Below are 25,609 nucleotides of genomic sequence, written 5' to 3'. Positions count from 1 at the left end.
AGTGCCCTCCATAATGTTTGGGACAAAGACCCATCATTTATTTATTTGCCTCTGTACTCCACAATTTGAGATTTGTAATAGAAAAAAAATCACGTTATTAAAGTGCACATTATCAGATTTTAATAAAGGCGATTTTTATACATTTTGGTTTCACCATGTAGAAATTACAGCAGTGTTTATTCATAGTCCCCCCATTTCAGGGCACCATAATGTTTGGGACACAGCAATGTCATGTCAATGAAAGTAGTCATGTTTAGTATTTTGTTGCATATCCTTTGCATGCAATGACTGGTTGAAGTATGTGATTCATGGACATCACCAGTTGCTGGGTGTCTTCTCTGGTGATGCTCTGCCAGGCCTGTATTGCAGCCATCTTTAGTTTATGCTTGTTTTGGGGGCTAGTCCCCTTCAGTTTTCTCTTCAGCATATAAAACGCATGCTCATTTGGGTTCAGATCGGGCCAAGAAGGTAGGAGAGAAGGAACAGCCAGAAGCAGCGAGAGCTAAGATTGGCTGGAAGTTGGTGAGTCAGAGGTAAAGAAGATTTAAAAAGCGCGCCAAGGCATCTGCCCACTCACCCAACCTGTCCAAGTCACCCTGCACCCTCATAGCATCCTCCTCACAGTTCACACAGTCACCCAGCTTTGTGTCATCCGCAAATTTGCTAATGTTACTTTTAATCCCTTCATCTAAATCATTAATGTATATTGTAAACAGCTGCGGTCCCAGCACCGAGCCTTGCGGTACCTCACTAGTCACTGCCTGCCATTCTGAAAGGGACCCGTTAATCCCTACTCTTTGTTTCCTGTCTGCCAACCAATTTTCTACCCATGTCAGTACTCCACCCCCAATACCATGTGTTCAAATTTTGCCCACTAATCTCCTATGTGGGACCTTATCAAATGTTTTCTGAAAGTCCAGGTACACTGCACCCACTGGCTCTCCCTTGTCCATTTTCCGAGTTACATTCTCAAATAATTCCAGAAGATTAGTCAAGTATGATTTCCCCTTCGTAGATCCATGCTGATTCAGACCGATCCTGCTACTGCTATCCAAATTTCATTTTTTATAATTGACTCCAACATCTTTCCCACCACCGATGTCAAGCTAACTGGTCTATAATTCCCTGTTTTCTCTCTCTCGCCTTTCTTAAAAAGTGGGATAACATTAGCCACCCTCCAATCCACGGGAATTGATCCCGAATTTATAGAACGCGTCCACGATTTCTAAAGCCACTTCCTTAAGTACCCTGAGATGCAGACCATCAGGCCCTGGGGATTTATCAGCCTTCAGTCCCATCAGTCTACCCAACACCATTTCCTGCCTAATGTGAATTTCCTTCAGTTGCTCCATCACCCTAGATCCTCTGGCCACTAGTACACCAGGGAGATTGTGTCTTCCTTAGTGAAGATGGACACAAAGTACCTGTTCAACTCGTCTGCCATTTCCTTGTTCCCCATAATAAATTCACCTGTTTCCATCTCGCTGTAAAATGAACCGCTGGCCAATGAGTTTTGAGGCATTTGTTTTAACTTGAGCAGATAGGATGTGTCTATACACTTCAGAATTCATGAGGCTACTACCATCAGCAGTTGTATCATCAATGAAGATAAGTGAGCCAGTACCTTCAGCAGCCATTCATGCCCAGGCCATAATACCCTCACGATCGTGTTTCACAGATGAGGTAGTATGCTTTGGATCTTGGGCAGTTCCTTCTCTCCTCCATACTTTGCTCTTGCCATCACTCTGATATAAGTTCATCTTCGTCTCATCTGTCCACAAGACCTTTTTCCAGAACTGTGGTTGCTCTTTTAAGTACTTCTTGGCAAACTGTAACCTGACCATCCTATTTTTGCGGCTAACCAGTGGTTTGCATCTTGCAGAGTAGTCTCTGGATTTCTGTTCATGAAGTCGTCTGCGGACAGAGGTCATTGACAAATCTACACCTGACTCCTGAAGAGTGTTTCTGATCTGTTGACAGGTGTTTGGGGATTTTTCTTTATTATGGAGAGAAGTCTTCTGTCATCAGCTGTGGAGGTCTTCCTTGGCCTGCCAGTCCCTTTGTGATTAGTAAGCTCACCAGTGCTCTCTTTCTTCTTAATGATGTTCCAAACAGTTGGTTTTGGTAAGCCTAAGGTTTGGCTGATGTCTCTAATAATTTTATTCTTGTTTCTCATTCTCATAATGGCTTCTTAGACTTTCATTGGCACAACTTTGGTCCTCATGTTGATAAACAGCAATAAAAGTTTCCAAAGGTGATGGAAACACTGGAGGAAAGACTAGGTGCTGAGAGCTCTCTTATACCTGCATTAAGGAGGCAATTAAACACACTTGTGCAATTACAAACTCCTGTGAGCCATTTGTCCCAAACATTATGGTGCCTTGAAATGCGGGGACTAAGTATAAACACAGCTGTAATTTCTACACGGTGAAACCAAAATGTGTAAAAATGGCCTTTAATAAAATCTGACAATGTGCACTTTAACCACATGTGATTTTTTTTCTATCACAAATTTTGGAGTACAGAGGCAAATAAATAAATGATGGGCCTTTGTCCCAAACATTATGGAGGGCACTGTAGGACTTTATAGGTTAGACTGCATTTGGAGTATTGCGCACAGTTTTGGTCACAACATTTCAGGAAGGATGGGGAGGTTTTGGAGAGGGCGCAGAGGAGGTTTACCAGAAAGATGCCATGCATTAGAGGGCAATAGCTATAAGGAGAGGTTGGACAAACTTGGATTGTTTTCTGGTGTTGGAGGTTGAGGAGAGACCTGATAGAAGTATATAAAATTATGAGAGGTGTAGAAACATGGACATAGAAAATAGGTGCAGGAGTAGGCCATTCGGCCCTTCGAGCCTGCACCGCCATTCAATATGATCATGGCTGATCATCCAACTCAGTATCCTGTACCTGCCTTCTCTCCATACCCCCTGATCCCTTTAGCCACATCTAACTCCCTCTTAAATATAGCCAGTGAACTGGCCTCAACCACCTTCTGGGGCAGAGAATTCCAGAGATTCACCACTCTCTGTGTGAAAAATGTTTTTCTCATCTCGGTCCTAAAGGATTTCCCCTTTATCCTTAAACTGTGACCCCTTGTCCTGGGCTTTTTTTTCACACAGAGGGCGGTGAGTACCTGGAATGCACTGCCGGGAGGTGGTGGTGGAGGCAGATATAATATGAGTGGTGTTTAATAGGCTTTTGGATATGCAGAGAATAGAGGGATATGGATCACATGCAGGCAGGGGAAGTTAGTTGAACTTAGCATCATGTTCGGTACGGACATTGTGGGTCGAGGGGTCTGTTTTTGAGCTGCATAGTTGGTAGTTTCCACGGCTGTGAGAGTTGTGGACGGGGCGCTGGGTTGGGGAGGGCCGGGGATGGAGTCGTGCTGGGCCTCTGACCTCCGGTGTTGGCTGGGAGAGCGATCCAGCTGGAGGTGGCCGTAGTGCGATCAGGGAACAGGCCAACGCCCGGCAGGGGAGGTCAACGGGCCACTGGCATGGAGCTTGGACCAATGACAGGGTGGGAGGTGTCCGCCGCAAATAGCCCAAAGATAAGAGAATAGAGAGTAAAAGTCATGAGTTGAGTGAGGCACAATGAAGATAATTCAGGCTCTGGAGGAAGGGCAAACGCAGCTGTGTGCTCCAGGCACAGCGAGACTCCACAGAAGTACTATCCCTCCCTCACTGCTCCCCTTCCTCAGTACCGTCTTCCCCCCCCCCTTCCTCAGTATCCCCCACCCTCAGTACCATCCCCCCCCCCCTTCCCCAGTACCCCACTTCCTCAGTATCCCCCAGTATCCCCCTCACTACCCCCCCCCCTCAGTCCCGCCCCATTGAGTTGGTGTAAAATCACTATTCAGTAAGATGTCGACTTTATTCACTTGATTTAATTTCTTATTTTGATTGCTTTATTGCGTGGTTATTATTTTTACTCGTGTTTTATGTCTTTTAATTTATTGTTGTATTTCATATGTAATTTATGCGCTTTATGTGAGCTGTTATGTTACGTTCTGTTCTGTTATGATTCTTCTGTACAGCACTTTGGTCAACATTGGTTGTCTTAAAGTGCTTAACAAATAAAGTTGGATTGGATTGGATTGGATACCCGTGAATGAGGTAAAGCAAGAAATGACTGTAGTCTAAGGGTTTCAGTGAAAACTGTAAACATTTATTAATTTTTTTATTTTTTTTTATTTACTCACACAGTACAAGATCAAAGTTCTAATACAATTCGACTGTCACCTAAGAAAGCACATGACACATTAATATACCGTATCATAAATACATATCTTTTATATTGTTTTTCTTTCTAAAAAAAACCTGCAAACTGCTAAAAGTTGAACCGGATCTTGGATGAAAACAGCGAAACGGTCCGGATCAGATCAGCACGGACAGGATCTATCCCCCTGATCCATTACTCTGGGACAAGAGACCCACTCCCTGTCACACACACTCATCACCCCCACCCTGCGACTGGGATATCCAGAGGTGGGGGAGAAAGAGTGGGGGTGTGGAGGTGAGAGAGTGAGGGGAGAGGCAAAGGGGGGGCAGAAGAGGAGGAGGGAAGGTGTGAAGATGAAGTGAGGGGGCAAGAGTGAGAGGGAAAGAAGGAAAAGAGAAAGAGGGAATGGAGAAAGGGAAGGTGGAGAGGAGCAGAGAGAGTAGCTGGGAACTGGGGAGAGACAAACGGGGTTGGAGGGATCGAGAGGATTAAAGGGATGAGTGAGACAGTGAGAGAGGGAGGAGGCAAATAAATGGGCGAGAGGGAATGAGGGGGAGGGGGGAGAAAAAGGGGATGAGGGGAGAGAGAGAGAGAGAAGGGTTGAGGGAGAGAGGGCATGAGGGAGAGAGAAAGAGGGGATGAGTCTCAAGGGGAGAGTTCCTGCCATGAATTCAAAACTAATTCTACAGAATTACCAGCGATCAACTCCCGAGAACTCAACGTTTCAAAAATTAAAAAAAACGTACATTGTCTTTCAAAGCGTATTCACTATGAAATTGTTTGGTGTCTAAGATTGCAATCCGTAGTCAACACATAAAAAATAACGGGTTAAAATGCCGTGAAGCTTGGTGCGGGTATTTACAGGGGGGGGGGGGGGGGGGGAGCCGTTGAATTCTCCGCAGGCGAGGATGACTTTACATCGCACTGGGCTTTGTCAATACGATCTGTGCAATCCTCACTGCGTTATCCTCACCGACACCCGGCAGCAAGTCTGTTGTAACACTGTACGTCTCGGTGTAAAGCCCCCACTGCCAGCAGGGTCACCGACCAGCACGTTTACACTGACACATGGATAGATCACTCTCCTTCCCTCCCTCTCTGTGCAAATCTCCCTGCCTCGGTGTCCACCCCTACCGTCTTGAGTGTGCGTGTTTGTGAATATGTGTCTGTGTGGGCGAGCACATGTGTGTGGGTGAGCATGTGTTTGCATGTGCGTTTCTGTGTATGGCTCCATGTGTATGTGTGTGTGTGTGTGTGTGTGTGTGACTCTGCCTTTGTGCATGTATGTGTGACTGCCCGTGTGCATGTGTGTGTCTGTGTCCTGTGTATGTTTGTGCATGTGCACAGTCTGTCTGTGGGCGTACGTGCATGCTTGTTCGCGTGTGCGTGCACCAACACTCCCTCTCAGACTCACCCCTCAGCAAGGGGGTGGGTACAGGGTGAGAGGGGCTCCAGGCCAGGCGGGTGGAGTTCCCCGTTGCTCTAGCTTGGACCTTTGCCCCTTGTCGTAGTGTTGGACCCCGCCCGCTCCCTCTGACACCCCCCCCCCCCCCCCCCACAGTGCCCTTAGGCTTCGACCCCCCCCCCCCCCCCACCCATAGCCCGACCCCAGTCTAAACGTTCACCGAGGCGCACACACACAAACACACACACATACACACGCACATACACACGCACGCATACACACGCACGCACGCTCACGCAGCCCCCCCCCACCCTGTGAAGGGGCCTGGGCCGTGATGCTGGATAATTGGTCTCATTTAAAGGGACACACATTCACTTTCACCTTGGGAGAGGGGGGAGGTGGGGGTCAGAGTTATGTCAATGCACACGCAGCCCTCACCCTAGGAAAGGGACCCCCAAAACCTCCAATCTGAGCCGGTCAGGTATTGAGGTGGCATTTTGGAACCGTGGGGGTGAGAGGGGGACGGGGACGGGGGAGAGGGGAACGGAGGAGAGGGGAGTGGAGCGGGGGAGAGATGAGGAGAGGCAGAGCGGGAGGGAGGGAGGGAGAGGGAGACTATGCTTACACACTCCTGGCACACACGTGTATCCAGTGACAGACTAGTAGCACTGTGAAGCTGCAACATTTTCAATGCATCTCAGTAAAATAGAAACCTACTACAGGTTAACACAACAGTGTTACAGGTTGAAAAATATGCTCCATACAAAAAAATAAATGACAAGGGTTTAAAATTCTTCCTCAAAATGTCTACAATATTGATGCTGGGATCATCTACACAGATTGTGGTTAGAATACCCACAGGTATAATGTAAAATTATTCCATTACCCACACACACGCGCACACATCCACACAGGCATCCACACACAAAGTCTTAAAACATTGTTTGAAGCGTTTTGTAAATCTACCACCCGCCGTCCTGCCTGCCAGCCACCCACGAGGCAAGGCAGCCCCAGCCCAGTTCCCAGAGTCAGCCTGACCCTGGCAGGGATTTGGTCCAGTATGTGTGGGGCGTCTGATAACTCTCCGTCACCACAGGGGAGGGGCATCGGGCTAGGGGTGGGGGTGGGGATTCTGACCGGACCTCTGCTCTTTGCATTTTTCGCCTCGCGGGGAGGGGAGTGTGGGAGGGGAGAGGGTCAGAGTGTGGAGTGGAGGAGTGGGAGAGCAGGAATGTGGGGGTTGGAGAGGGAGGGATGGGCTAGTGGGACGGGAATGTGGGAGTGGGGGATGGGGCATGGCAGCAGAGGGAGTGGGGAGTGAGGGAGACGGGCTAGGGGTGGAGGGAGGTGGGAGGGGAGGGGCTGGGGAGAGTGGGAGGAGGGGGGCGGGGCAAGAGATCAGAGTCCTTGTTTCCCGGCAGACCCTTTCACAAGGGTCGTGAGGGAGAGGAGGGGAGGGGAGGGGAGCTGCCGGGGGGGAGGGGGGGGTTGTTTGGGTGGGACGGGTTCCCCGGGGCATGGACAGATCCATGGGTCTGGCTAATGTTCTCGGGAGAGCGAGACGGTCTACTCAGTCCAAGGTCTCGTTGAGTGTCTGAAGCCCAGGATCTCAGATGTTGTGTGGTGAATGGACAAGGTGGGAGGGGGAGGGGAGGGGAGGGGAAACTGGTCCTAAAAAGATTAGAGTTTGTCCAAAAAAAAAAGCACAACTTTAAACTCTCACAGAGAGGTTACATTGCAGTCTCTATAATTATTTGAGGTGTTTTTTCTACATCGTTTGCAGCAGTCCCATTGGGACTGAGAGGGATGACAGCTTCGGCATCAAGAGCCAGGTCTTTCGGTTTCCTCCCTTCTCCCCTTGGAGCGGTGAGCATCTTTATCCGCTGTAGGAGGGGGAGAGAGAGCGAGGGGGAGAGTCAAAGAGCTGTCGGGCGCAGGGAGGGTGGGGGAGAAAAGCAGGCCATTCGGCCCACCTTGCCTCTGCTGTTTGTGCCCAACCTCTCCCTGTAGTCCTGTTCTTAATTCCGCTCGCCTGGGCAACAGACTCACCCGCCATTCCTATCATGAATTTATCCACCTCTATAAGATCATCGCTCATCCTCCTGCCTAACCTATTAGGCTTTATTCTATTGCTCCAAGGAATAAATTCCTAGCCAGCCCAACCTCTCCCTGGAGCTCAGACCCTCGATTCCTGGCCACATCCTGGTAAATCTTCTCTGCACTCTTTCCAACTTAATGACACCCTGCCTACACAAGTGGCCAAATCCAAACACAATACAACTGCAACATAATGTCCCCAACTTGTATGCTCAACTACCGCCCCTGGCAGCTCGTTCCACACACCCACCACCTTGAGTGTGAAAACATTGCCCCTCGGGTTCCTATTAAATCATTCCAGTCTCACCTTAGTTCTCTGGTTCTTGATTCCTCAGCTCTGGGTAAAAGACTCTGTACATTCATAAGTTCATAGGCTATGAGAGCAGAATTAGGCCATTCAGCCCATCGAGTCTACTCCACCATTCAGTCATGGCTGATCCATCTTTCCCTCTCACCCCCCCCATTCTCCTGCCTTCTCTCCACAACCACCGACACCTGTACTAATCAATTCACCCTATCTATTCCCCTTGTGATTTTATCCACCTCTTTACTATCACCCCTCATCCTCCTGAACTTCCCACACTGGGTGACCACAACTAATAGACCCAGGCGTGGCCTCACCAACATCTTGGACAACGGCAACAGAACTTCCCAACTTCTCCAAAGCTGCTGGCATTCCCAATGTTTCTGGTTCTTGGTTCCCCTGTCCCTGTGGGAAGGACTCTGTGGGTTCACCCCACCGTCATTAGATCATAAGAGATAGGAGCAGAATTAGGCCATTCAGCCCATCAAGTCTACTCCGCCATTCAATCATGGCTGATCTTTCCCTCTCAACCCCATTCTCCTGCCTTCTAACTATAACCTCTGATACCCGTACTAATCAAGAATCTATCGATCTCTGCCTTAAATCTATCCAGCGGGTGAATAAATATGTTCCCCCCCCCATGGTTTTTGCCCCCCCCCCCCCCCTCCCCCCTCCCCGCTGGACTGACCCCGGGCTCACCTCGATAATGGGTCCATCGGAGTTAATGATCTTGACCACCATCACCAGCGGGATGCAGATCATGGAGGAGAGGGCGAGCAGCCAGCCCACACCCTCTGCCCAGTCGGGGTACTTGTAGATCTTGTTGTAGGTCAAGGGGGTGTACTTGGCCAGGGAGAACACAAAGCAAGCCTGCGGGGGGCGGAGGGGGAAACCAATACGTATGTACCCAGTTTGTATCTTCTGGTGGCGCAGCGGTAGAGTTGCGCCAGAGACCCGTTTCAATCCTGAGTAGGGGTGCTGTCTGTGTGGAGTTTGCACGATCTCCCTGTGACCGCGTGGGTTTTTCCCTGGGTCTCTGGGGAGGTGAGGCAGCGGTTCTACCCGACGCACCGCTCTGCCGAGACCAACCACCTTGCCGTCGAGATTCTCCAGCGAACAAGGAACGGCTCACGGTTCCACCCCGAGACCCTGATGCCTGCGGTTCACGTCTTGGACTCCCCCCCCCCCTGCCCCAACCCCCCGGGTTCCCTTCCCCTCCTCTCCCCCTCTACCATGGAACAAACCCCCCCCAGGACCCCGGCTCACCCTGCCCTGGCCACCAGAACCATCCCGGCCTCCCGCTGGAGCCTCTCCCACTGGGACCCCCTCCCTCAGGAACCCTTCTGACCCCCCCCCCCCTCCCCCACTGGGACCCCACTTCCGCCAGATCCTCTCTCCTCCCCACTCTTGGGCCCCTGCTCCCTACCCCCCCCCCCCATCCTCCACACTCCCCCCCACCCCCCCCTCACCATGCAGAGGAAGGGAGTGATGACAGTCCAGCTCCACTTCATCCAGCATCCAGGCCTGTAGCCAATCATGTCCTCCACAGCATCGTAGAAGTTATCGGCTCCTGAGGGGGGAGAGAGGGGTCAGTCCGGGGTAGAGTTGGGGGGGAAAGACCTGTCCCAGCGCGAGTGGGGGAGGAGAGAGACAGTCTGGGGTAGAGTGGGGGTACATTCGTCCTAGTGAGTGGGGGGGGGGAGGGAGAGTCAGCCTGGGGGAGGGTGGTTTGAGACACGGCCCTGCTCTCGGTAACCAATGGTACGAGCCGCCCCCCGCATTGGTAGAATACCGGGATTTGGGGAGGGCGGTTTCTCGTCCCTCCGTGTCTCTCAGGTCTGAGCTCCAGGGGGACGGGGAGAGCCATGCTCACTTCTGACCGCCCTGCTGCAGGAAGGGAGTGGGGCAAACTGGCTCCCTCCCTCAGCAGGCATCAGAGGCCTGATCTGTCAGCTTGTCACTCGACGAGAGGCCGGCCCAGTTGTGACGTGGAGGCGGCTCACTGATGGAAAAACACCACCAAAATAAACCAAATCATCTATAAAAGAATTAGTTCCAGACAAGGCAGCAAGCCGGACCATTGGTTGTGTATAGCAGGCAGCGTTAAGCCAAGGTATAGTTGGCCACACCATATAAGGGGCGGCAGGAAAGAGCTGTCGGAACAACAGCTATTCAGCAAAATCTACCGCAGTACTCGGTATAAAAAAGGTTTTAAAATTAGAAGCAGAAAAGCCAATTCAGTGACAATGACTTAAGGGAGAGGCTGTCTGTGAAAGGTTCACCTTACAGTATAACACTGGGGTACAGTACTGGTGGGGACGGGTTTGTCACTGTATAACACTGCGGTACAGTCATCTGTACTCACCGTACACCCACGCAATTGCGATACATTCAAAGAATGCCACCCAGAGAAGGCACATACCACTGGCTGCATAGTAATCAAACAACTGGAACACATACAGCCCGCCCTGTGGATACAAGAGACAGCAAGGATCAGAGGCAAAACAAGCCCACTCTCCCAAACACCACACACACACACACACACACACACACTGTGAACGGTGGTATTGGCGCATAGTTCACTGGTGGGCACCACAGGTACTGTAGATTGGGTGGTCAGGAAGGCCTTTGGCACATTGGGCTTCATCAGCCAGAGTATTGAGTGTAGAAATTGGGAGGTCATGTTGCAGTTGTACAAGACATTAGTGAAGCTGAGTATTGTGCTTTTTTTTGGCACCATGTTATAGGAAATATGTTGTCAAGCTGGAAAGTGCAGATTGACACGGTTGTTGCCAGGGCTCAAGGGGGAGAGGTTGAGCAGGCTAAAACATCTATTCCCTGGAGCACAGGATAATGAAGTGTGATGTTATAGAAGTGTATCAAATCATGAGAGGAATAGATCGTGTAGAGGCACAGAGTCTTTTGCCCAGAGTAGGGGAATTGAGAACAAGAGGACGGATTTAAGGTGAGGGGGGAAAGGTGTAATAGGAACCTGAGGGACAATGTTTCCCACACAAAGGGTGGTGGGTTAAACACAGGCAGGTGGGACTAGTGTAGATGGGGCATGTTGGTCGGGGTGGGACGAGTGTAGATGGGGGCATGTTGGTCGGGGTGGGACTAGTGTAGATGGGGCATGTTGGTCGGAGTGGGACTAGTGTAGATGGGGCATGTTGGTCGGGGGTGGGACGAGTGTAGATGGGGCATGTTGGTCGGGGTGGTCGGGGTGGGACTAGTGTAGATGGGGCATGTTGGTCGGGGTGGGACTAGTGTAGATGGGGCATGTTGGGTCGGGGTGGGGGACTAGTGTAGACGGGCATGTTGGTCGGGGTGGGACTAGTGTAGATGGGGCATGTTGGTCGGGGTGGGACTAGTGTAGAAGGGGCATGTTGCGCGGGGGGGACGAGTGTAGATGGGGCATGTTGGTCGAGGGGGGACGAGTAGAGAAGGGGGCGTGATGGTCAGGGTGGGGCGAATGGTAGATGGGGCATGGTGGGGGGGGTGGGAGGAGTGGAGATGGGGGGTGGTGGGCGGGGGGGAGGGGGAGGGAAGGGGGCGGGAGGGGGGGGGGGGAGGGGGGGGGAGGTGGGGGGTGGGGTTGGGGGGGAGAGGGGGGGGGGGGGGGGGGGGGGGGGGTGGGGGGGGGGGGTGAGGGGGGGGAGGGGGGGAGGGGGGGGGGGGGGGGGCAGGGGGGGGGGTCAGGGGGGGGGTGGGGAGGGGAGGGGGAGGGGGACAGGGTGTAGGGGGACGGGGGACGGGGGGGGGGGGAGGGGGGGTCAGAGCGGTGGGGGATGGGCAAGGGGGACGGAGTGAATGTGGGAACACACTGACCTGGGTCACCATGGCCAGGCCCAGCAGGTAGCTGATGCTGCAGGTGATGGCGATGAAGCTTTCCCTTCTGTAACCCTTCCTTAGGAAGGATGGGTAGAGGTCGACCAGTGACGTGATCTGCCCTTCCACCTCTACAAACTGTGGAGAGAGCACACCGGGATCAGTAACTATTTAACCAGGGAGCCTCTCCCCTGCCCCCATCCCCACCCCATCCGCATGCCTTCCCGCATGCCCTCCCCCCCCCCCCCCCCCTCCCTATGTTGTTGCCTCCCCAAAGTGAAGCTGTCCTATCACCCAGGATTCCTGATTTGTTGCGGGCGATATATCTGCTTTTTAGGAGTGGATGAGGTGTTTGGGATGATCCCAGCATTTGGCCGTTGCTAGGAAGCATCAGGGTTAAATGTCGGGTATCATGGCCTCTCTTTGTTCTGGCGAGGCCAAGTCTCCCTGTGCGAAGCGGCCTTTTGTCAACAGCACTCCTGTATGTCAATATTACACGCAGCCATGTCCGTGTCAAAGCCTTTCATTCCCCCGACAGATGTGGGTTAGACTCTGACCACAGCCAACGTCTGCCTCTGTGTAAACACCCAACCAGAGTATCTGCAACCTTCTGTCAGCCCACACATTTGCTATGGGTGGGGTCAGGTCATAGAAACATAGAAAATTATGAGTATGCCATTTGGCCCTTCCAGCCATTCAATATGATTTTGAATGATCATCCAAAATCAGTTCCCCATTCTGGCATTTCCCCCATATCCCTTGATTCCGTTAGCCCTAAGAGCTAAATCTAATAGCCCTGTTCCAGGGTGCGAGTTCATTCCAAGAGCTCTCCCGAGTTAAAAAAAATCTAACTCGTAGTAAGCACGGAGAATGAACGTAGCGGATACGTCGGAGCTTGGGGACGTCTCTTAGCGCTAACGGCAGGTACTCGAGATGACTCGCTAACGGCAGGTAAGCACGGGAAGACTCGTGAAGATTTTTCAACACGATGAAAAATGTCCACGACAGCCCCGAGTACCGACGAGTAGCCATTACCGTAAATCTCCGAGTTCGAATCAGGGCAAACTCGGGAGAACTCTTGGAATGAACTCGAACCGTGGGCCAGGGCTTTAACTCTCTTGAAAACATCCAGTGAATTGGCCTCCACTGTCTACTGTGGTAGAGAATTCCACAAATTCACAACTCTTTGGGTGAAAACGTTTTTCCTCATCTAAGTCCTAAATGGCCTACCCCCTTATTCTTAAACTGGGACTCCCCCAACATCGGGAACATTTTCCTACATCTGTCCAATTCTCTAAGAATTTTATGTTTCTATAAGATCCCCTCTCATCCTAAATTCCAGCGAATACAAGCCCAGTCGACCCATTCTTTCACCATATATCAGTCCCGCCATCCTGGCAATTAACCTGGTGAACCTATGCTGCATTGCCTCAATTGAACACGTTTCCTGCCTCTAGTGTGTCCAATCCCTTAATAATCTTGTATGTTTCAATAAGATATCCTCTCATCCTTCTAAGTTCCAGAGTATATAAGCGCAGGCGTTCCATTCTTTCAGCAAATGACAGTCCCGCCATCCCGGGAATTAACCTGGTGAACCAATGCTGCATTGCCTCAATAACAACGTTCTTCCTCAAATTAGGAGACCTAAATTGCACACAATACTCCAGGTGTGGTTTCACTAGGGTCCTGTACAACTGCAGTAGGACCTCCTTGCTCCTAAACTCAAATCCTATCGCAATGAAGGCCAAAAGGCCAATGAGTGCATTCGGCTTTTCCCCTCCTGACTACTCCCTCCCCCATCACCTCTATCCTTCCCCTTCCCCCCCGGACCCTGTGTGCAGGGGGAGGGGGTGCATGTTGGAGTCGGGGGTGAGGGGAGGGGACTCACCACCGCCACAGTCTGTGCTCTCTGGAGCCACAACCATAAGACACACAGGAGCAGAATTAGACCATTCAGCCCATCAAGTCTACTCCGCCATTCAATCATAGCTGATCTATCTTTCCCTCTCAACCCCATTCTCCTGCCTTCTCCCCATAATCCCAACTGATCAAGAATCTGTCAATCTCCACTTTAAAAATACCCATTGACTTGGCCTCCACAGCCGTCTGTGGCAATGAATCCCACAATGGTGGAAAGCCACAGTGAGTTCTTGAGAGGAGGAGTCAACACTCTCCCCGTGAGAGAAAAAGGGAGGGGTTTGAGTATAGGTGTAGGTGTAGGAGCCATTTCTGTTTAGGCTAGCTACTGTTGGCTAGATATATCTTGCAGTATTATTTTGGACATTTGGATGCGGTCATTAAACGCACAGAGTGGCGTATATATATATTATAATATATATATATATATATATATATATTACACACACACATATACATACATATACATATAATATATATATGTGGAGACGCATACATACATATATATATATATATATATGTATATATATATATATATATATATATATATAGGCATAGGGAACAGGAAGTGACAGACACAGGGGTGGAGAACATAGTCACCAGACCGGGGCGAACAGCCAGCTACAACTTGTATGCAGAACAAGGAAAACCTGGTACGCCCATCTCTTTGTTTGTACAACTATTTCAATAAACGAGCAATTATACTGGACAAACAACTGGAAGATCTGTTCTATTTGGTCTGTGTAAGATCACCACCTGTGTAGTCATGGCCACTGGAAAAGTTGGACATTTGCCACTACAGTAGGAGCAAAGATGTCCTTCTGTAGTTGTACAGGGCCCTGGTGAGATCACACCTAGAGTATTGTCTGCTAATTTGAGGAAGGATATTCTTGCTATTGACGGAGTGCAGCGTACGTTCACGACGTTACTCCCCGGGGTGGCGGGACTGTGATATGAGGAAAGATTGGAAAGACTAGGCTTGTATTCACTGGAGTTTAGAAGGATGAGAAGATATCTTATAGAAACGTATACAATTATTAAAGGACTGGACAAGCTAGATGCACAATGTTCCCAATGTTGGGGTAGTCCAGAACCAGGGGCCACAGTCTAAGAATAAAGCAGAAGCCATTTAAAACTGAGATGAGAAAAAAACTTTTTCACCCAGAGAGTTGTGAATTTGTGGAATTCTCTGCCACAGAAGGAAATAGAGGCCAATGCACTGGATGGATTTAAGAGAGTTAGATAGAGCTCTAGGGGCTAGTGGAATCGAGGGATATTTGGGAGCAGACAGGCATAGGTTACTGATTGTGGATGATCAGCCATGACCGCAGTGAATGGCAGTGCTGGCTTGAAGGACCGAATGGCCTTCTCCTGCTCCTATTCTCCATGTTTCTGAGGGGACAGAGCGAGGGAGGGAGGAGGAGGGGGAGGTGGAGAGGGAGAAGGAGAGAGAGAGAGAGAGAGAGAGCGAAAGAAGGAGGGAGAGAATGAGGAGTGGAGGGAGAGAGAGGGACAGACAGAGACAGAGAGAGAGAGGGAGAGAGCTAGAGACAGAGAGAGGGGGGGACCCCACCCCCGTAAAAAACCACAAGGGATTTGGCGCAAACTGACCTGGCTGTCCAATCCAAGAAGTAGGAGCATAACGAAAAATAAGACAGCCCAGAACGTGGGCCAGGGCATCATGCTCACTGCCTTGGGGTAGGCGATGAAGGCCAGGCCAGGACCTGCAGCAAAGCAACGCAGAGAAGGGGGGGGGGGGGGGAAGGGGGGAGAAATGAGAGGCATTAATTGATAAATATTACTGACCCAGTACAAAAAAATACAACCGAATCACCGCGCAATCTGTGTGTGTGTGTGTGTGTGTGTGTGTGTGTGTGTGTGTGTGTGTGTGTGTGTGTGTGTGTGTGTGTGTGTGAGTGTGTGAGTGTGTGAGCGTGTGTGTGTGTGTGTGTGTGTGTGTGTGCGTGTGAGAGTGTGTGAGCGTGTGTGTGTGTGTGAGCGTGCGTGTGTGTGTGAGAGTGTGTGTGTGCGTGTGTGTGAGCGTGCGTGTATGTGAGCGTGCGTGTGAGAGTGTGTGTGCGTGTGCGATAGTGTGAGCGTGTGTGTGCTTGAACGTGTGTGCGTGAGCATGGGAGTGTGTGTGGAAATGTGTTTGAACATGTGAGTGAACATGTGTGTGTGTGTACGCAAGTGTGTGAGTGTGTGAGCGCGAGTGTGCGTTTGTGCATGAGTGTGTGGGAGTGTGTGTGTACGTGTGCGTGCACGAGTGTGTGAGTGTGTGTTTGTGCACGAGTGTGTGTGTTTGTGCATGTGTTCGGCAGTGTGTTTGTGCACGAGTGTGTGTGTGTGCGTGCACAAGTGCGTGTGTGTGCGTTTGTGCATGAGTGTGTGTGGCAGTGTGTGGTCTGTAAACTGAACAGAAACCCTTTGCCAATCTTTGTCTCCGTCCCAATTCTCCTGGGACTGGGGTGGTATGGAGTGGTTGGGCGGAAGGGCCTGTTTCGTGCCGTGTGACTAGGAAGGAGCGGGTGGTGACCAGGTTGTACCCCCCACCCTGGGGACAATGTCCGGTCTCTCCCCCCCAAGGCCCCGTCTCCCCGTTACCTGACTCGGCGACATCCTCAATGTTCACCCCTTGTTCTTGGGCCATGAAACCGAGGATGGAGAAGATGGCAAAGCCCGAGACAAAGCTGGTGCCGCTGTTCAGACATCCCAAGAGCATGCAGTCCCTGGGGGCAGAATGCAGGCAGCAGGAGGCAAGGAGCAGGGAGCAGCGGGAAGAGGGCAGGGGGAAGGGAGCAGAGTGCAGACTGGTGTTAGTGCCCCATTCCTCATATCTCCCCAACTGCAGTCATCCCTCCACACTGCCCCCCAAAATCCCACCCCACGTCCTCCCCGTTCCATACCCTCTTCTCCCCTCCACTAAATTCCCATCATTCCCTCCCCCCCACCACTGTCCCCAGTGGATCTCCTCCCCCTACCTTCACCCCAACTCCACCACTCCCTCGCTTTCCTGAACCCCACCCTCTCCCCTCCGCCACCCCTATTTGCCCTCCACTAACCCCCTACCGTATCCTACCACCCCATCTCCCCAATACTACTCCTTCCCTCCCCTCCCCGCCCGTGGCCTCACCGGTAGCAGTTGTACTTGTACTTGTTGTAGCTCCCCAGGGATGTCATAGCGCCTAAACAGATTGCATAGGAGAAGAAGATCTGTGTTCCTGCATCGATCCAGACCTGGGGGAAAGAGGTACAGAGAGAGAGAGATGGGGTGAGAAAGAGGGTAGTTGCTTCGGGGTCGGGATGGGAGAGGGGGCAGAGTGTAGGACACAGGTCAGGTGTGGGCAGGGCAGCCATAATGGGTGTGGCAAGACGGCCATGATGGGTGTGGCAGGGCGGCCATGATGGGTGTGGCAGGGCGGCCATGATGGGTGTGGCAGGGCGGCCATGATGGGTGTGGCAGGGCGGCCAACTCTCACGCATTTGACAAAATTCTCACGCTCTCACGCTGACGACAGAAGTTCTCACACTCAAAAAAATATTTTTAAATATATATAAATAAATAAAGCCACACTCCTCCGCACTCACCAATGAGAATAGTTTTTTGTCGGCGGGTTCCCAGTAAAGAACGAGCAATTCGGCTTAAGCCCATCGTACACTATTTAAAATGACAATGTAGACAGAAATGCTGGAGAAACTCAGCGGGTGAGGCAGCATCTATGTCTGACTTTGACCCTTCTTCAGACTCAAGCATTTCTCCAGCATTTTTGTCTACCGCTCTATAGATGCTGCCTCGCCCGCATTCACATTCCCGTGCAGATGGTGTGATAGGTGAGACACGGCGCTGGTCCCAGCACCGACCCCCCTCCCTCCCCCCTGAGGCATCGCTCACACCTCCCACCCTCACCTCCAGCGGCTGTGTCAGTAGGTCGCTCTGTCCACAACCCATGGAGTTTTAACCCCGGCCCAGAGCCAGGAGTGGACCGGGTGAGTGAGGGCGTCGGTGCCCTCGGGCTAAGGTTCCGCTCCGATGCCCGACCCCCGGGTCACTGTCCCTCACTTCCCCCGGACTCCAGCTAGACACAGAGCACCTGGGCCGGCCGCATTCCCGCAGAGGGGGGGGGGGAGAGAGAGTCTCCGCTCACTCTGCATGTTGTCGCCACTTCACTGACCCACACTCTCACACACAACCTAACACACACAAGGTTTAAAGGGATTTGTGCCAAATGCAGATAAGATGGGGCATGTTGATCTGCATGGACAAGTTGGGATGAAGGGCCTGTTTCCATGCTGTAAGACTATGACACACTGTAGAAAGGGTGTGATTGCTCTGGAGAGGATCCAGGGGCGATTTATGAACATATTGGCAGGGCTGGAATTTTTGTTTCAATTTGAAGAAAGATTTGATAACTGGGATTGTATTCTCTGCAGCAACGGTGAAGAAAAGACTTAGTTGAGGTGAATAATATTATGAGAATATGACCTGTTTCGCTTATCAAAGAGTGTAAGAAGGAACTGCAGATGGTGGTTTAAACTGAAGATAGATACTAAAAGCTGGAATAACTCAGCAGAACAGGCAGCATCACTGGAGAGAAATAATAGGTGATGTTTCGGGTCGAGACCTTCAGAATGAAAGGTTGAAAACCAGCCATAAAACACAAAGACTGGAGATGTGTGTTATCCAACTGAGGGCAGAAATCAGAATCATGTGTTCATCTTTATTGACGTGACACCATAATAAATATATTACAGAAAAAAAAATTAATGGGGTGGCACGGTGGCGCAGCGGTAGAGTTGCTGCCTTACAGCACCACAGACCTAGATTTGATCCTGACAACTGGTTCTGTCTATACAGTATTTGTACATTCTCCTTATGACCACATGGTTTTCTGTGGAAATTCCAGTTTCTCATACATCTGAAAGATGTGCAGGTTTGTAGGTTAATTGGCTTCTGTAAATTGTCCTTGGCGTGTAGGATACAACTGGTGTATGATGGATTGCTGGTCGGTGTTGATTCGGTGGGCCGAAGGACCCGTTTCCATATATATGGTATACATATATATCTTAATTTCATTCAACCATATACGGTTGAATATGTGGCATTATTTTCATCTTGTTTCTATAGTCAAAGTGTAAGGTTGATTTATTTGTGGAGAACGGTGATGGAAGTCTGACTCCTCTTGCCTTGTTTCTATGTTTTTGTTTCTCTATATATATGCATAAGAGCATGAATTATAATCTGATTTCCATACATGAATATACTAAGGTCATTCCATACATGAATATACTAAGGTCATCAGAGCCTGGCTCTACTGTGCAATGTAATTAGGAATGTAATTTAGCCTAACCTTATTCATACATAATCCATTTTGAAGCATAAATGTCGCATCAATTGTAAGTTAAACTCGATACAGTATGCACCAGATTGCACAATTTCAAGCTGAAAAATGCGAAAGCTTCCTACCGTGGGAGGGGGGGGACACCCCCCCTCCCACACCCTTCCCCCTCGGTCGCTGAACTCCCTCACAATTTCTCACTCTCACCCCTCACCGAATGTTGGCAGCCCTGGGTGTGAGCAGGTTGGCCATGATGGGTGTGGGCAGGGCGGCCATGACGGGTGTGGGCAGGGCGGCCAAGACGGGTGTGAGCAGGTTGGCCATGATGGGTGTGGGCAGGGCGGCCATGACGGGCGTGGGCACCACCATGTTTGATTAGGGTGGTCTGATGGTTTCAGGGTCCACCTTGTACGTCCTGCCTATGCCGGCCACTCACCTGCGGGTCACCCAGCCTTGACATATCAGGGTACAGGTAAAACTTGATTCCCTGAGCTGCACCTGGCAGCGTGACTCCTCGAATGAGCAACACCAGCAGCATCAGGAAGGGGAAGGTTGCGGTGATATAGACAACCTGGTGGGAGGTGGGAGAGAAAGAGGCATCAGCTTAGGCATCATCAGTCATCGGATATCCTCCCCCCACCCAACAGTCTCCCCCTCCAGCACCGTCCACCCAGGTTCTCCCGACCGCACCTCCAACCCACCCGCCCCCCCCCCCCCCCCCCCCCCCTCCCAACCCGCCCCAAATGACAAGGGCAGTGGGGACCACCAGATGAACCCCAGGGTCAAAAAAGACACAAAGTGCTGGAGTAACTTAGCGGTCAGGCAGCATCTCTGAAAAAACATGGACAGAAAGAACGTGGTTGACATCTGAAGGGTCCCGATCTGAAACGTCGCCTATCCATGTTCTCCAGAGATGCTGCCTGACCCACTGAGTTACGCCATCTCTCTGTGCCCTAGTCATCATGGCGTCCGTCCTGGAACTCCCTCCCCAACACCGTGTATCTCAAGACTATCTTTAATCGGACTTTACTGGACTTTATCTTGCACTAAACGCTATTCCCTTACTCCTGTATCTGTATACTGTGGTCGGCTCGATTGGAATCAAATAAAAGTCTGAATCAAATAAAAGTACTGAAGAACACGCAACAAAAGGATTTTCACTGTACCTCGGTACATGTGACAATAATAAACTAAACTGTACACCTCAACAAGGTCACCCCTCAATCCTCCTACGCTCCAAAGAACAAACTCCCAGCCTATCCACCTCTCCCTGTAACTCAAGCCCACAAGCCCAGGTAACGTCCTGGTGAATCACTCCTGCCCCCCCCCCCCCCCCCCATCCCCACTCCAGGATCATTGCCCGCCTCCTGACGCCACTCACCTTCCCGGTGGATCGCACTCCCTTCCAGATGCAGAAGAAGCAGATGACCCAGGCGGCAAGCAGGCATAGTGCCAGCTCCCACTTCAACTCCCCAATATCTTCGATCCCCGGCGACAAGCCCAGAACCTTCCGCCTGCAGGAGAGAGGGGGAGGGGGGTAGGGTAGGGTCATGAAGGGACAGAGAGAGGGGAGAGGAGGGGGCAGGGTGGGGAAAGGGAGGGGGGAGATGGAGTAAGGGAGGGAAAGGAAGTGGAGATCGAGTAGGGGGAGAGAGGGCAGAGGGGAGGGAGGGGGAGGGGTTGGGGAAAGGGAGAGGGGGAGGAGAGGGTGAAGGGGGGAGATAGAGGAGGAGGGGGGAGGGGAGAGGAGAGTGTGGAGGGGGGAGAGAGAGGGTGTGCGTTAGTGGTGTGGGGGTGGCACTGGGCACTGCGGGTGTCAGCTGGAGCCACTGCCCGCTGTGCCAGGCAGTGACTGAAGCAGCAGAGGCCGGCTCTGGCCGGGGACAGGGGGCTGGCATGCAAGAACGTTCGGCAAACGGCAAACAGCAAAATAACCAAGGGCTACCTTTGGGTCAAACAAGCTCCGAGAGGGAGTTCCGGGTCCCTGGACAGGGAGCCCGCCCTGCTCCGCACAGCCAGGGGGACGGAGCAACAAGGCTGGCCGGGACAGGGGGTGCGTTTAGCTGCTGTCCTGTAGGGGTTGGTGGTCACGCACTGTTGCCTTGGGCACCCTCCCACAGTATGGGGCGAGGGCCCGTGTAATACAGGGGCCCCACGGGCACAGCTCTGCAAAATAACAGGCAGAACACAAGTTGATGCAGAGTCACAGAGCCGTACAGCACGGAAACAGGCCCTCGGCCCACCTTGTCCGTGCCGACCCAGTTGGTATTCTGGGTGTCCCATTTGCCTGCATTTGGCCCATATCCTCTCTATTTGGCCCATAAATAAATACCATTGATATCCCACTAAACCCTTTCGTGTCCTATATGTCTTTCAGAAGCTGTAATGGTATCTATCCGCTTCTATAGCTTCCTCTGGCAGCTCGTTCCAGATATGGACTACCCTCTGAGTGAAATCCCTCTTAAATCTCTCCCCTCTCACCTTAATCCTGTGCCCTCTAGTTTTAGAATCCTCTACCCTGGGGGAAAAGACTGAGCGTTCACTTTATCTGTGCCCGTCATGATCTTGTACACCTCAACAAGGTCACCCCTCAGCCTGCTACTCTCCAGAGAACAAAGTCCCAGCCGATCCAACCTCTCCCTGTAACTCAAGCCTGCAAGCCCAGGTGACATCCTGGTGAATCTCTCCTGCCCCCTTCTCCAACATTCACATAACAGACTTACCTAAAATGTGCATCTTAATTTAAAAACTGCCACGGAATAGGTCAGAAATGTTGTGGACAGTACACTCTCAGGGTAAGGGCAGCCCAGGTCAGAAGCAGAGTGAAGATCCCTCTACCCTGTCCCAGCACACACACACACCCGGGGCAGGGACATTGGGCGTTAGATAGAGACAGGGTCTCTCTATTCCTTGCTCCCCCTGTCACTCCCCACTCCAACAGAAGCACAACCCCTCACCCTGCAAGACATGTAAAGCCTGACATAAAAGAAGAACAGCTGGATTGGTTCAGTCACATCTGTAAAGAGAAAGGGGAGAGAGATTTGGGCAGTGTGTGAGAGGACAGGATTGTTTAGAGGTCAGTGACTCAGCCGGACAGGGCCCGTGTCTCTGCCTGTCAATGTGCTGGGATATCAATGGTAACAATCCCTCAGAAACCCGGCGGAATCTGGCCGCCCTCTTCCCTGGACTGTTCCGGAAAATTGGCCGAGAGAGTACAGCAAGTCCATCCATCGTACACGGGGGGTATACAGTCCCGACCCTTACCTGACTCACTCCGGCCCACCATGTGACAGAGGTGAGTGGGTGAGTGGGAAGGACAGAGGGAAAGAGATGGAGAGAACGAATGAGCAGGACAGAGAGATGGAGAGAGAGAGAGAAAGTGAGCAGGGGAGAGAGAAAGAAATGGAGAGAGAGAGAGAGAAAGATGGAGAGAGATAGAGAGGGGGAGGGAATGAGAAAAAGATTAAAAAGAGAGAGAGGGAGGTAGAATGCGTTAGAAAGGGGAGAAAGAGAAAGCATGAGGGCAGGAGAAAGATAAATGAAGGAGAGATAATTTGAGAATGGGAGAGAGGAGAGAGGAAGAGAATGAGAGAAGTGAGAGCGGAAGGGTGATGATGAGGGAAAGAGAAAACGGGAAGTCGAAAGAGAGAAGTGAAAGGAAGCAGAAATGGAGAATGAGACGTTGATGGGGGAGGGGGTAGTGGGGGAGAGAGACAGAGAGTGTGAGAGACAGCGTGAGAAAGTGTTTGTGAATGTGTGAGAGTGTGTGTGGGTGAGAGTGTGTGTGTGTGTGTGTGTGCGCGTGTTTGGGTGAGTGTGGGTGAGAGTGTGTGTGTGCGCGTGTTTGGGTGAGTGTGGGTGTGGGTGTGTGTGGGTGAGTGTGAGAGATAGTGTGAGCATGTGAGTGTGTGAAGACACAGAGAGGCAGTTGCCTCGTGAACATTTCCTTGTCTGGTTGGGGTGAGGAACATTAACTGGAGCGATGACTACTTTTGCTCTGTAATGGAGATTGAGCTGGGGCTTCTGTGGCTCATAAGGAGGGGATGGGATGGTGGAAGGAAGGAGTAACACAGGCTGGATCCCCGCAGGGGATGGAGGGACAACTGGATACGATGGACGTTTGCTGGAGAGGGGGAAGAGCGTTAGAGACCTTAGAGATACAACGCGGAATCAGGCCATTCGGCCCCACTATATCCGCCCCAACCTTCAAGCAGCAATCACCCCGTACACTAGCACTATCCTTTACACTAGGGGTAATTTACAATTTGGAATGTGGGAGGAAATTGGAGCACCCGGAGAAAACCCACGTGGTCAAAGGGAGAAGGTACAGACAGCACCCATAGTCGCGATCGAACCCGGGTCTCTGGCACTGTGAGGCTGCAACTCTACCGCTATGCCGCCCTTGGTGGGATTTGAACACTTGTCTCTGGATCAGAGCTTCGGACTGAACACTGGCCCAGTAACTTAACCACTGGGCTAACTTTGCTGGAGGAGTCCAGTGTGTGGCTGGGGAGCTCAAAGCTCACGCAGTCTATGCCGGAGGCCACGCTAGGCGCAGCGGTCCCAGCAACGATGTGCCGGACGGAGGGAGAGGTTGGAAAATGCTGGGATCCTTGCAGGAAGGGCGGGCCGGACGCAGAGGTTGTGAAGTTGGGTCAGGTTGTAACGGGGGGTGGGGGGAGGCAGGAACATTTTGGATGGTACGCCCTTTCAAAGGAGAAGTTTAACACAGCGAGACGTCAGATGTTGACGGTGAGACATCACAGGTTCCTTCCCCAGAGGACCACCACGGCCTCCATTGGGATGAGCAACGTTCTTGGAGAAGGTGCAGGGTTTACGAGAATGCAGAGGTCCCAGAGAGGGGCAGAGGCTTCCAGAGCCCGGCATCCAGAAAGCCGAAGGAAGATTTGGGAAGATCGGGGGGAGGGGGGGGCTGGAACCGGAGAAGGTCCAGGATCGAGTGAGATGTTAAGCGGGACGGAGGGGTTGAGAATTTTCAGTAAGTAAAGCAAACACACTACAGATGTTGAAGATCTGATATAAAACCAGAGGCACAGCAGGTCAGGCAGCATCCACAGAGAAAAAAAACAGTGGACGCTTCATCAGAACAGTGCGTGGGAAACCAGGTCTCACATTTTGTGAAGAGGTCCCCAAGAAGATTGACAAGAGCAGGGCAGTAGACGTTGTCTATATGGAGTTTAGCACGGCCTTTGACAAGCTCTCACACTGTTAGCTAGTCCTTAGTTTTAGTTTTAAATTTTGTTTGGAGATGCAGTGTGGAAACAGGCCCTTCAGCCCATCAAGTCCATGCTGATCATCGATCACCTGTTCACCCTAATTCAACGTTGTCCCACTTTCTCATCCACTCCCTACACACTAGGGGGTAATTTACAGAAGCCAATTAACCTACAAGCCCGCACGTCTTTGGGATGTGGGAGGAAACCGGAGCACCCGGAGGAAAGCCACGCGACGCGGTCACAGGAGAACTCCTCTCAGACAGCACCCAAGGTCAGGGTCAAAACCCAGGTCTGTGAGCCAGCAGCTCTACCCGCTGCATCACTGTGCCGCCCTGGAAGATTATGCGGCTTGGAATCCAGGGTAAGTTAGCCGACTGGATTCAAAACCGGCTTGGAGTAAGGACTCAATGTGTAGATGTTCTGTTTGGTGGCTTGAGAGCAGTGGGGAACTGGGTCCAGTCTGGTTTGTTATCCACACTAACGATTTGCACAGCTATGTAGATAACGTCGTTAGTAAATTAGCAGATGACACCAACGTTGGTGGTGCAGTGGACGGTGAGGAGGATGTCTGAGTTCTTGGTCAGTTGGGGAGGTGGGCCAAGGGATGGCAGGTGGTGTTTAACTACCTGCCTGGTCAACAGAGCAGCCGATGAGCTGGGAATGTTTCAGAACATCGGGTGGGATGGGAAGAGTGAGAATGTGGGAGAGGGGTGGGAGGGGAGGAAGGCAGTGTGATGGGGGTAACTAGAGACCCCATACCTGACCCCGCCAGGACCGCCACAGAAGGAGGCGGGAATGACGCCATTCGGCTCATCGGCCTGTGCTGGCCCTTCCTGGAGGGTCGGAGAAGGGCTCTGGTTCATTGCCTGGTCGGGGTCAGGGGGTCGAGGCTCGAGGAATGGCAAGGTCGAGGGGGTGAAGATTGGGGCAGAGGTCAAGAGGCAATGAGGTCAATGGGTGAAGAGGTCAAGGCGGCATGGTTGAGGGGCAGGCCACATTGTGCGGCGAGGTCAAGGAGAAAAGGTCAAAGGGGTACGAGGTCAAAGGGCTACAAGGTCAAAGAGGGCTGAGGTCAAATGGGGCCGAGGTCAAGGTGCAACAAGGCCAATGGGCAACCAGGTCAAGGGACAGCAAGGTTCAAGGACAAAACGGTCAAAGGGCAGTGACGTTTAAGGGCCAAGAGGTCATGGGGCGGTGAGGTCAAGGGGCAGCCACATTGACCCAGGGAGAGCAGCCTCGGAGGCAGCTCTGGGAT

At 51.7% G+C, this 25,609-nt stretch overlaps 1 protein-coding gene across 3 annotated transcripts in view; it reads right to left on the bottom strand.

Annotated features, from left to right (window-relative positions):
- Window positions 1-7,359: 7,359 nt before the first annotated feature.
- LOC129704658 (sodium- and chloride-dependent taurine transporter-like) overlaps window positions 7,360-25,609 on the bottom strand; it is a 45,523-nt gene continuing 27,273 nt past the window's right edge. For all 3 annotated transcript variants that reach the window (XM_055647933.1, XM_055647934.1, XM_055647932.1), the window contains 10 exons: window positions 20,499-20,631; window positions 19,554-19,688; window positions 16,915-17,018; window positions 16,386-16,510; window positions 15,393-15,505; window positions 11,865-12,002; window positions 10,402-10,504; window positions 9,506-9,606; window positions 8,736-8,906; window positions 7,360-7,518 (listed from right to left, as the gene is read on the bottom strand). In XM_055647933.1, coding sequence (XP_055503908.1) covers window positions 7,366-7,518; window positions 8,736-8,906; window positions 9,506-9,606; window positions 10,402-10,504; window positions 11,865-12,002; window positions 15,393-15,505; window positions 16,386-16,510; window positions 16,915-17,018; window positions 19,554-19,688; window positions 20,499-20,631 — 1,276 coding nt within the window. In that variant the 3' untranslated portion in view covers window positions 7,360-7,365. The remainder of the gene's footprint in view (window positions 7,519-8,735; window positions 8,907-9,505; window positions 9,607-10,401; window positions 10,505-11,864; window positions 12,003-15,392; window positions 15,506-16,385; window positions 16,511-16,914; window positions 17,019-19,553; window positions 19,689-20,498; window positions 20,632-25,609) is intronic.

Source organism: Leucoraja erinacea, chromosome 16 (assembly GCF_028641065.1).
Source record: "Leucoraja erinacea ecotype New England chromosome 16, Leri_hhj_1, whole genome shotgun sequence".
In the NCBI taxonomy this organism is placed as follows: Eukaryota; Metazoa; Chordata; class Chondrichthyes; order Rajiformes; family Rajidae; genus Leucoraja; species Leucoraja erinaceus.
Note: the sequence above shows the minus strand (reverse complement) of the source record. Positions and strands in the feature narration are given on the sequence as shown.